Raw genomic sequence first — 12873 nt, 5'->3', positions numbered from 1 at the left:
AGCTAATACAGACCTTTTAACATACTGCTTTGGCTCTGAAATGATTTAATCTCAGCAGCATTTCAAAATTGTCTTCAGTGCTTGTCTAGTACAAAACTTGCATAACCTAAAAATTATGGGAAAGGAAGAAGCATTTCAAAATGTTTTCGGATACCTACTCTGTTTTGTGATAGCTAAAGTATATTTTTGGTTACAGTTGACTAGGTGCTCAGGTTTCTTTTTACCAGACTTGAGAAAACTCAGTAAATTGAGGGGAGGGGATGCTGGTTTTCGTGACACTTTCTCAGTCTTCACATTGACAGCTTTAAAAGTGGTTGAAAAAGAACACATGATGCTTGTCAGCAAATGTCTTTGGAAAAATAGAGCTTAAAAAGGATTGAGCATCTTTTTATGCTTTATCTGTTGCACTTACAGATCACTTCTGATGATGATGTAAGTATGATTCAAAATGGAGAACTATAGAACAAATAAACTGAGATTTTGAAACTAATGTTATGTGTTTGGATACATAAATTGTGCCAGCATGTTTTTTGAATAAGGCTATTTGAGGTGACACAAGATAGTAATTCATCTTTCCAGACAAGAATAGGATTAGTTTAGTTAAAAAATAAAACCAAAATAATTCTCACAAACATTGAACTGTAGAAAATAGCCCTTCTGAGCAAGCAAGTAATTGTATAACTTGCTCCTGTCTCAGTGAGCATAAGCACTTCAGACTTTGTTGTATGTATGGAGAATACTTCAGCACAGAAGTATTAGCACTTGGTTGTGATCTCACTGGAAAAATTCCATGTTCTCTTCAAAATTCTCTTCAAGTTTGAAACTCATGGTGAGAACAGGCAGGCAAACGTTAGCATAGTTGTAAAAACTGGTTTATTTTTTAAAAATAAATACAAAAATATAAATATAAAACATTGGCAGATAGAATTTGATGAAATGAAGTTGCACAAACTTTTTTTTAAACCAGCTGCATATTACACTTATTAACACCACGTGTACATTTTGTTTTATTTTAATGTACAGAACAGGACATATTGGATTTTTCTTCTTCGCCATCTTAAAAGCTGCACTTGCAGGAATAGGACATGTACCTAACAGAAGCGGCTTGTACATGAGGTTGCTTAAGGGATTATCACCCTGTTCAAATTTCTGAAGGTAAGATATTTTTTATTTTACTTACTAAATGTACAACACTGAATTTCCATAGCTTTGGCTCTTGGAAGTTTGATTAAATAAAATGTTGTATATATTCCAAGTGGCATCCTACTAGAAAGAATGAATGACATGAATGGACAAGTTTAAAACAAATTTTAAAAGGAAACCATTGTGCTGAGTGACAGGAAAATTTTCCTGAATGTTAAATACTGTTGAGTGCAGAAGGTGTCTGTAAAATTACTTCCGCTCAAAGGAAAAGAAAAAAGTAGCCTACTGTAGGTTAAGAAGTGTCTTTGTCACTTTCTCCTCCACCGTACATCTCAGCTAGCTTATTAAACCGAGGGCCCCACTCTCGGAGGTAATCATAGTTTTGGTCTCCTTCGGTAGTACCTGACTCCAAGGAGCTCAAGGATTCAGCTATGGAATCATTTCCTTCATAGGCATAGGTTGCAAGTGAGTCATACGGCGGCGCGGAGGGATCAGTGTCGTGCTCTTTTAGCCTTTGGTTAATGAAATCTCGGACATCCGTGTTGTCTGGTGCCGAAGGAGTCCTCCGTGGCACAAATAACGTTTCAGGGATAATGTCTCGCCGAAGCTTCTTATCTTCGATAGCTGCAGGATTCCTCAGTGTGCCGATATCAAAGGCTTGGGTGTCTTCCTCTCCACCGCCTTCGTCATTGTAACTCACAATGTTGTCTCTGATGTCCTCTTTAGAGAGGATCAAAGGCTCCTTCTTTCGTTGCCTCTTCAGAGCAGCAAATAGCACCACTATAACTTAAAGAGGGAAACAAAGAATGGGTAAAGATCTCTATTTAACAATTTCTTAGCAGCAAATCCACTGGGTGCAAGAACGACATTTCAGCTACATTTCACCAACCCATTTTTTTCTGATAACTGGATAAACACCTCTATCTGTATAATGGCAGCACAATAAAGTCTATATCAAAAACCTATTTTGCACACATTGTGTGCTCTGCTGTACTGGACCATGAGCTTGTCTGCATGCTCCTTCTGTAGCTGTAATGAGCTTTAAAATAGCCAGGTCTATTCTGAAGATATTTTTCCTTTTTCAAGCTCAAAGGATATTGTTAAAAAGTGGGTTTGAGTTGAATTATAGGTCATTAAGTGTTATTCTGCAAACCACAAAATGGAGGTTTTACAAAATTTTTCTTTTTTTTTATTACAGCACTGAAACCACTGGATAGACAGGGCTTTGATGTAGTAAAAATGCTGCTTACTGTTATAGCATATGTGAAATATATACTGCATATTGATTTTTAGTAGTTATTTAAATGAAAAAGAGACTTTTCCTCAAAAAAAATTAAAATGAGAGACATGAAAGCAATTTTTGATTATACTTTTCAGCCTCTCTGATCTTTCTTTTTTTGGGCAACTTAACGAAACAACATAAATGAGCTTCTGGTTGCACAGTGATAGTTTAACAGTCTGGGACTCGAATTCTTATTTACGGTGTTAAATTAGCAGATAACGAAGATAACGAGGGTTTGGCCTTGCTTTTTCCTTTTTATTTTAAGCTGCAGTTATATTCTTCTCGCAAAATTCAGGACCATTAACTCTATCCACCTGCATAATTTTGTGAAATGAGTCAGGCCTTTAATATTTGTTCCTGGGTAGGGGACGACGCATTTCTCCCCTTACCTAGCAGGATAATGATGCAGAGGAGAATGGCCACCAGTGCTCCCGTGCTGAGGCCGGCAGGGAGCAGCAAGGCCTCGGCGCTGCAGGACTGCATGTTCCCCCGGCTGTCACAGGCGCACACCCGGATGGTCAGCGTGCCCGTGCTGCTCTGGATCGGGTAGTCGTTGTCCGAGATCACCACTGGGAGAAGGTAAGTGCTTATTTCATGCCGACTAAAGCCATTCCTCCTCGTCAAAATCCTGGCAGTGTTATCTAGATCGATTAAAAGATACTGTTGTAGGCTATACAAACAGAAACCATATCACTTATAGTAGATGCAAATAATCGTATTTTATATGACTTCAAAATAGATCCTGATATCATAGTGATATCTCTGTTTTTCTAACAACATTCTCATTTGATCAGAAAGCTATTTTTAAGTTTTTAGGTACATCTGGCCTGCTTCTCTGTGCCTCTGCACCACTTTGGCGTGTGATTTGAAAAAAGGATTTCTCAAAGCTTAAAATGTTTTATAGATTAATGCATGCAGTTCATGACACAGTTACAGTTCAGGGCTGAAATCCTGAGATGCAGCAACCAACCGAGGAAAAAGAACCTTCCACTTTGTGCAGTTCAACAAGTACTCTGTTCTAGAAGATTCTTTCTGTGGATCATCTGTGACAACACCCACAGGAATGCTGTCAACTCAGTATGAGATTTGTTAAACCAAACCGCTTTCAACACGCTATAGAACAATGAATTATGTACCTTAGCACATGAAGTAGGGCTTTTTTTGGATAGAAATTGTCTTAGGAATTCAGAAAATGTGAAAGATGTTAGGTATTCCTGCACATTTTTGAGAAGTGAACTTGCTAAACTGTATCTGTAACAGACAAATCTTAGTTGTGTGCAGGATACTTCAGCACCGAAAGGTGTCCACAGAGTGGCCAGAGGGAATGGAAGGAAGAGAAGGAATGAATAACAGGGAGAGACTATTTCTTCTACTGTTAGAACCACAATGCTAGAGTGGCAGCCAACACCAGAGCTGATAACGTTTCATCCAAAAGACAGAAAATACAGGTTTAATGTGCACTAAAAAGAAAATTTAATTTTCATCATATTTGTGGGTTGTCTGAGCTATGTGGTTAGCTATTTTGATAGATCACTTCAGGCACAACTAAAATAACCCATGTGCAAAAAGAAAGAAAATAACTACAGATAATAAGGAAATATCAAGGTCTATACCTCTCTGTATTCAGGGCCTAGTCACCAATATAGAACCTTTGTTTAAAATATTAAATCATGTATTTTTTAATAGACCTCAAGATGTGAAACATAAAGTTTTTCTTTCTTGCTTCCCTTCACTGGTTTTAGGTATTTCAACGTTATTTGTTTTCACTCAACATCAAAAAGTCTCTTACAGATCTTTAAACACCTCTTCTGCAAAGGATTTTATAAGGTATGGAAAATATTTTATTTAATTACTTCAATTTCCCTACCATTAGAAGTTTTTTTTCTGCTGTTTTTTGTAGTCTACTACATCCTGAAATACTCACCAGGAACAGAGGATTATTCCCTTTGCCTTTATGCCTTTGACATATTTGAAGGCTGATATCATGTCCTCTCTCATTTATGTCTTCTGTAATCTAGAGTCCTCTCAATTAATCATACTAATAATGAAAGCCAAAATTCATAGTCTCACTTCCCCAACAGAAGCTTCTGAAAATTTTCTCTGATAAAGACAGATTGAGCAAGGATCAAAAGAAAAGCCAAAGTGGTTCTCAGAACCATTATTTTCATTAATGGTCAGAAAGAAGCAAAACAGAAGGCCAGGGGAATCAGAACAATGTCACAAAAGGCTAAAGCGAAAAATCTCAACTTTCAGCTGAAGACATTTTTGAAAGCTTTTTTCTTTTGTAGTCAAGTATTTAATCTGTCTCTTACCCCAAACCAACACTTTTCTGAGTTTCTTCATAACTTTTTTTAAATCACATTTTTGCTTTACACAGATACAAGTGTAGACGTCCTAAACCTCATTCAGGTAAAGTATTCTTGGGAGCAGCAACCTTCACAACTTCTCTACATATTGATAGACATCAAAAGCAAATATATTTCAGGAATGTAGCCAGACAGAAAAGATAAAACTCCTTCCTTGGAACAGGCATGAATTTTACCTTCATTGTCCTGAACAGTGAAGTTAGGGTTAACGGCAGCTAAACTGAAGAAAAATTTTTGTCCACCAAGAGGGTCATCTTTGTCTACTGCACTTATGGTTTGAATAAGCTGCAGGAAAAAAAGCAAGCAAACAAACAACAACAACAACAAAAAGACCAAATACACCTAGGTTTTTGATAGAGCTGTCTGATCAAAGAAGATGAAAAGCATTGGAATAACTTGGCATTCATACATATTGACTTAATATTTATTCTGTAAAATAAAAAACCAAACAAATGTTCAACAACTGTCTTATATAAGTTTTTTTTGAAAAAGAACATCTGTATTTTTCATGTGATAGAATATGTGCACCTATATTATTGGAGCTACATAGTGGACAAAAATTGCCAAAAATAGTTTTAGCTGTAGCTGGTAGTTGTTATACTTCATCTTTGATTCATGATTTTAAATTCAAATCAACACCTAAGACTGTAATTCACATGAAGTTTTCTATTTTTGTGATAAAAATGGCATTTTATTAAACCGTTTTTTTTGAAAGGGAAGTTAATGCTTCAAATTACATTTCTACATTCAAACATTTTTTCTTAAAACATGATTTTTCTATTTATTAGTATAGGAGAATACACCAACATGATTCCTGAGATTAAAAATTCCAGTTATATTTTATACATATTTCTACTCTTGTAAAACATTGTAGCACACCCTAGAGTTGCACAAGTTTGGAGTGGGATGAGAATCAGGTGTCATAATTCGGAGAGTAACCTGCACCAGGTCAGTTCCATACTCAGACTCAGAGCTTTCTGCAATGCCTACAACAAATTTGGGCTATTTTTGGGGACAGTACTGGCAACCCCTTTATCAGTACTTCTTCACATGTCAGGCAAGTGAATATGTGGCTTTTTCAGTGAAATTTCTATACCTAAGAGTGGCTAAATATTGTTTCCCAAGAAAAATGATTTTTTTTACTATTATTTTTTAGTTTATTGCCTATTTTCAGTCTGGGGCTTTTTTTTATACTATGGAATATAAAGTTAATTTAAGTCTGGACTTTTGTGCATACATGCTTGAAGGTTCAGTTATGTTCTTAAGTTTAACTTCCAAATATAGATTATCTTTAGTCTAGATCATTTTTATTCTTCATTTCTTATCCATCATTTTAAATTGCACTGCTCTTTCAACCATGGAATTACATCTAATTTTTAACACTATTCCTTCCCTGTGGTGTACTTGTTAAACCCTGTTTGTTTTTCCTCTTCCAGTTCTTCCAAATACAGCCATTTCTCTTCATATCACAGCTTTTGTCAGGTCTGATCATCTTTCACATCAACAACTGCAGTGCACTCCTGTTTGCCTTAAAAAACGCATGACTAACTCCCAATTTCTCTCTTGTCCATCCAGAAAATAGCAGTAAATATCTTGAGAAGGCAAGGATGGGATTTCTTTTAATAGAGCAGCTTCCTTGCTTTTTCAACAGGAGTTTTGTCTTTCTCTAAATCTGTTTTCTTACATAATCCTCCAATAACTTTCTATATGAATAAAACTGATAATGCAAGCATAGAATATTATTTGTTTTTGAAGAATGAATACTTTAATTATTTAGTGAGCAATTACCATATGAATTTTAATAGATATTTACAAAATGAAATAAAAAAACCCCACTAGTTTATTTTACTTAACAACTAGAGACCATGAATATGGTCAGTTGCAGGTGTTAGGCTATTGAACATCAACTGATTTGCTGAGTGTTCATTATCGTAGTTTTTTTTTAAAAGAGCATGTAGAATTGAAAGCATTATATTGCAGCTTGAAAACAGCTTCCTGATAATATTGATTACTATTTTAACGTGATAAATCCTGTTTTACATGTGGTTTCCAAAAGGTCTTTTCTCTTAGACCTGCCAGCCATGGGAAACCCCAATTACCTTGTAAATAAGGATATAATACTCTTAAATTGTTTCTTTCTAGAAATGGCACTAAGCAGTAACTGCAGGAAAGCCAAGGATGTTACTCTGTATGATAACAGGTAGGAAATTAATGGCACAGTAGCAGTCATGAGGGTCATTAACCACTAAAAAACTGATAAACCACTGAAAACAAGTTTGCTATATGGTCTGCTTATTCCAACAAAATTCATCTTTCTGCTTGGTAGGACTTCGGCAAGCATCAGTTCCATCAACTGTTTAGGTAGATGTTTTCTTCTAAAATATACTATATTTTTTGCTTTTAATTTTAGGACAAAGAAAATATAATGTGCTATTGAGAAAAAGAAAGCAGGACGCTTTAGAAATTCTACATCAATTTGCAGTTCAGAAACTTTTCCAAGTGAAAAAAGTAAACCTTTGAGAGTTTTTGAAAAAGGTAAGGCAAAGACAAAATTCTGACACTCATAAAACCACTGGAAAGTATAAGATCTATGGCTATATAGTGAAGAAACTAAAGAATGAATCAGGGGAATTGGGAAAGAAAGAGAACAAAATTTCAAGTAAATTGATCACAAATTGTGATTTGTCAAAAAAAATGAAAGATGCAATAAACAGAGATAAAATAACACTTCAGCATTAAAGGATTTAAGAAATTTTTATAGAAATATCTGAAATATAGGAAGGGAAAATTGAAAGCTAGAAAAAAACCTCAGGGATTTTAGTTTTTCAATAGATATGAATTTTAGCTATTTTTAGGAAGACACTTGGTGAATATAAGAAGGAAATTTCTGGAAATATGAAGATCCCAAAAGCCATGTTTAAGCAAGATTATGGTGAGAAAAGGATATCCTTTTCCTGATAAGGATTGTTATATGGCTCAAATGAGCTGATAACATGAAGAGCAGCATAAAAATGATTGGTTCAAGAAACCTAGTGTGTTTATATAATCTATACTGAATTAAGTTATCAGATAAAGGAAAATAGACCCCATGATTCATATTTTAAAATGTCTTTGAAAGAGAATCCATTATGAGCTAGACCTATTTACATAACATTTGACCATGTGAAAAGGTATGCATGGATTAGGTAAAAATGAAGGCTAGTAACAGCAAGACAATAACAAGCCTTTTAGACATCACACTGGACTTGAAAAAGGTGAGGCTGTCCTAGTGCTGGCTGTGCCGAGACTGTGCCAGGGCTGCCAGGCTGGCCCCAGGTGGTGCCAGCGGCTGCAACAGCCCCAAATTGAGTCTGTTTTGCCAGTGATGGTAATTTGTAAGTTTGTCTCAAGCCATTTATTTTTCATCTTTTTCCCCCTGTACTGTTGAGGGGGAAGGAAGTGGCTTGTTGGGCACTTGGCTGCTGACTAAGGGCAACAGCTGCCTTCCTTTTTTTGGCAGATCATTTACAGATAAAGAAGAAGGGCCTCTCTTCTGACATCTACTATAGGGAAAATGAATATCTAGAAAAGTTTTGCTTAACTTCCATGCAAGATCTCTCTAAAGCAAGGCTGACTTCTGCTTTCTAAACTGATTCTTATCTTTTACATTAGAGGATCTTTGGAGGCTGGCAGCTGAGCTGCCAGACATGTGACAGCTGGGAGCTGACAAAACCAGTGGGATTCCATCTGTCCAGATGCCCAGCTCCTGGCTCTTCTCACCTGGGGGCAGAGGACAGCTGAACTTCTTTGGTTGCAGGGCTGCAGCAGTCTGAGCATTTTGCTGCTTTATTTCCCTGAACTCCTTTTGAGTCAGCCTTGTGTAGGTCACATGAATGCCTGTGTCCTCTTTATGCCATCACACCAAGACTGTCCTCATTTTTAGAGGGGGTCAAAAGAACAGCAACCACCAAAATAGCATTCTGCCAGAGGTGCTGCTTGTGTATAGCTTGAGCTTTTTGAGATAGGATATTTGCATTGTTTGTAAGTTCATGGTAGGATCTGACATCAGCAGTAATAGCAAGCAGGAAAATAATCACAGGCCCTTTGAGTCATTCAGACTACAAAAGTCACGTTTTTCTCTTGCTATATATTTGCATATATATGTAGGTTTGTAGACATGGATTTATGTGCACCTCCCTACGTATCACATATAGTATGTGTATGTTTAGATATATATATGTATAAAATTTAGGTTTCTGTACAAATTAAGTAAATGGAAAAGTATAATATTTATTATAATATCTGTCTTTAGTAGAGGGGAAATGCTGAAATGAATACAACAGAATCTGTGACTGATGAAGCATCATCAGTTTCAGTTACCTAATAGATATAAATTTCATGGATCAAATGTAATTATGAAAACGTGAAAGGGAAGAAAAATAGCAGAAATGTGGGAGGAATCAAGCTCAGGGAACCATGTTCAGTTTGAATTGATTACATTCTCTCGGGACAGATTGAATTCAAAAACTAAAAAGTCTTATTTATGAGCTGCCAGTAAACAAGAAGAATATAATTACATTCAAATAGATTATTTGTGTTATCCTGCATTACATTTTTTCTCTTCCTGAGAATTGTTTTCTTTAAGCAATCATTTGCAATTCAGATTTCGTAAAAAATGTTTATATTTATGGTCCTCTCAATAACCTTGGCAGGTTTTTTCTGATAAAGACACTATTGAGCCCTATAACAATTCAAATAAGCATTTGTGGATGTGTAAACTTATTTAGCATCTCATTTATTAGTTATAAGTGATTAGTGCTATTTTATTCAACTTTTTAACTGACAGCCTATTCTGATTGTAAACAATACAACAATGCAATGTTGAAATACTTTTATATTTACTTTTAAATTATACTAACTTTTATAGTTTAGATAGCACAGAAAAAAACCTGTTCCTTAAAATACATTTAATATATTTACATGGAAATTTAACTGCTCTCTTAACATTTCCTGTGCGCTCTAGAACTAGTAACCTGCTGCACAGAAAAAATTCTGAAAACTCAGATGGGTAAAATTTGTGGATTCATGTGTTTTTTTTGTTTTTTTCTTTTGTACCATTTGATTTTTTTTTGTTAAACTGGAAGAGGAAAATTCAAAGTTCTTCTTTTACAAGTCTTAATACTTATGTCATATTGAAAATTATTAAAACATTATTTTAGCATTTATAGTTGACACTTCAGCTGTCCAAAATTCTACATTTTTGGCCAGTGATTTCTCTTTATCTAACACATTGAATTCTCTTGTAACTGCCACAGCAGACAAATGCACTTGCTCAGTACCTTTATATATTTTGTGCATTATAAATTTGGGCCTCAAGTTCTTTGTTGTAAGTTCAAACTGAAGTCTCTTTGGAAGGAAGAATGGCAACCTGAATGCAAAATTTGCAATACAACCTGAATGCTATACCTGTGGGACTCCAACAGTTAAGACAAGCTGGCACTTGTACCACATTCTATTCAAATGTACTGAGAGGGTTGCACTGAGGTACTACTGCTACCATTTTAAAGGTTTTATTATTGGCTGATTATGCTCTGGGACATGTAATAGGAAAAAAAATTTAGAAGTTCTAATAAGTGACTGCCTATTGGACATTAGGTATTAAGCAGTACAGTCATTTCACTTAAATTGAAGTACACATTGTGTAGCCTCAAAGAAGCAAAAGAAAATATTATGTTACCATTTTAAAAATGCATGTTTTCTTTACAGAAATTTTTGGTGTGATAATGAAAGATGAATCTAACAATTGAAAAAAGAAAATTGTGACAGATTTTTGGTTTGTTTCACTGTCAGCATGGATTGAAATATATCTGAATTTTGCTGTTGGAGAATTATTAAAAAAATATAGATCAAAGTTTTTAGTTACATATAATGTTCTACTTTGGGAAATTAAGGACAAAGTGAATCATGACCATGTCATGGATATATCTCATCTCACTACATTTAAAAGCAGTACAAGGTTAGGTAAGAAAAAGTGGTGATTGAAACACTGATGTGCTTGTAACATATTGACATTTCACCTAAACCTCACTTACAGAGCTTCTTTGCTTTCATTTTGAACACATCAAAAGCTAATTTATATATGATTTTTCTTAAGCAATAGGCAGGAATGATCTGCAATTGAGTTCTGTAGCAAAACTGGATGGTGGGAAGTGTTTATCAAAGGCATACCTGTCCAGCTCTTGCATTTTCACAGACAAAAGTGTCGTAGAATACAGCAAACTGTGGGGCATTGTCATTAACATCCAAAATTCTTACATAGACAGGAACACGAGTAGTATCTTTGGGGTTGTCTGACAGTAGAAGAGAGAAGAAACATGAGATCATTTTCTTATTAAGAGTTTTCTGTTTTCTTCCAAATTTCATGAGCAATACACATGCAAGATGAAGTTTGAATCTGGTCAATATTGAGTGTACAAACCAGTAACAAAGCAGAATCAGGCCTTCTGAAAAAGAAAGGAATTAGTTGTGTAGAGTAAAAAAAAAGAAGTATTGGGATCTAGTGAGCAATTAAGTTTTACATGAAGATAGGGGGCTGCAAATGTTAATAATATATTCAAATATTGTATATGAAAAGTATGCCCACTACTACAGTAACAAATTTGATCACTTGGTGGGCTTAAGGTTTTGTATGGTTTTGATCTTTAATTTTAAAATTCTTTGTTTATCTGGTTTGTTTTACAGATAAATGATACCAAGGACATCATTTGTGCATTGTGTTGGTTTTGGCTGGGTTAGAGTTAATTTAGTCTATGACATGCATACATATTTTGAAAAATAGTTAAGTCTGACTTTCCTCTCTTACCCCTCAAAGAAATTCCAACAAAACAAATGAAAGTACTCCTCCAAAAATTTGGTAAAGAATTTATTAGAATAAGATTTTTTAATGTTTAAATTGCCTTAAAAAATATGAATGTAAATTTTCAGACCTTAGGTTCAGAAACAAGAATAACGTCCCCCTTGCCAAATGCCAAAATACTATTATTATTATTTAGAGTGCTCTTTTGTTAGTATAGGTTAATTCAGGAATATAACAGTCCCTGTTCTCACTTGCTGATCTTGTTGCCATACCAAAAATAATAAATAATTCCTGGGTGTAAAAAGTGCAGATGTTTCTTGGAATTCTGCTGTGTGGTAACTAAGCAGCATATGATTTTTAAACATTAATGGAACTGGATAAGTAACAAAAGTAACAGATTGCTCCAAATTACTGATTTTGCCCCCTCTTCTTCTGCTTTAAATAAAACAAAAGACATTTAGGAGCAGCTGGAATTACATTGGCTTGTTATCAGTAACAACTTTGCTAAAGAGTATGAAGTGGATCTTTTTTGACATCCTGAATTATTTAAATTTCCAGGTTTAGGATGCAGTTTTTCATAGCCTTCTGTATGTTCATGCTAACTTTCCAAATCAGTTCTAACACTGCTTTCATTCTGTCATGCTTCACAGGTAGCATTTTAAAATATTTAAAGATCTCTCCCTCTTCACTTCTTTCTCCAAAATTAACATATCTCTGTGGAGAATGCTAGCTACTCCAGATATGTCCATAATGTAAATTTGCTCTAAGTTTACTGACAAGTAGATAAGTTTAGCACTAAGATCTAGTCATGCAAGGATGCTAAGTTTCATCATTATATAAATCTGAAAATAATTTGTACAACATTAGACAGCGATCTAAATGCTTGCAAGCTCAGGACAAAGCATCAAAAGAAAAAAAAAAAGTGTTTTTTTTTAAAAAAACCCCCAAACTACTGTATTTTTTTGTTTGTTTGTTTGTTTGTTTGTTTTAACACAGAATGTATAATTGGCAGGACACAATGCTCCATTTAGTCTTCTGCAGTGTAACTCTTGCCAGACATATTTCACTGCTGACCAGTACTTTTTCCTTTTTTTTTTTAACTGATACAGAATTAGCCCTAAAAAAATTAGTGACTTTGAGAGGAAGTGATTCTTAGATGCTGATTTCAAAGATCAGACCTTTGTCCCTTAGAAAATTTTCTGTCCATTGATTAAAGCTATTCTCAATAATGTAGTAGGTTTAGGAGG

The 12873-nt window shown here is 34.8% G+C and overlaps 1 protein-coding gene across 2 annotated transcripts in view; it reads right to left on the bottom strand.

Moving 5' to 3' along the window:
* Positions 1-856: 856 nt before the first annotated feature.
* The window catches only part of CDH10 (cadherin 10), a 93262-nt gene continuing 81245 nt past the window's right edge, over positions 857-12873 (bottom strand). For both annotated transcript variants that reach the window (XM_066559450.1, XM_066559442.1), the window contains exons 9-12: positions 10999-11120; positions 4968-5076; positions 2815-3066; positions 857-1929 (exon numbers count right to left, since the gene is read on the bottom strand). In XM_066559450.1, coding sequence (XP_066415547.1) covers positions 1436-1929; positions 2815-3066; positions 4968-5076; positions 10999-11120 — 977 coding nt within the window. In that variant the 3' untranslated portion in view covers positions 857-1435. The remainder of the gene's footprint in view (positions 1930-2814; positions 3067-4967; positions 5077-10998; positions 11121-12873) is intronic.

The sequence above is a fragment of the Molothrus aeneus genome, chromosome 1 (assembly GCF_037042795.1).
Source record: "Molothrus aeneus isolate 106 chromosome 1, BPBGC_Maene_1.0, whole genome shotgun sequence".
NCBI lineage: Eukaryota > Metazoa > Chordata > Aves > Passeriformes > Icteridae > Molothrus > Molothrus aeneus.
The sequence above is the reverse complement of the archived record's forward strand: the minus strand, read 5'-3'. Positions and strand labels throughout refer to the sequence as shown.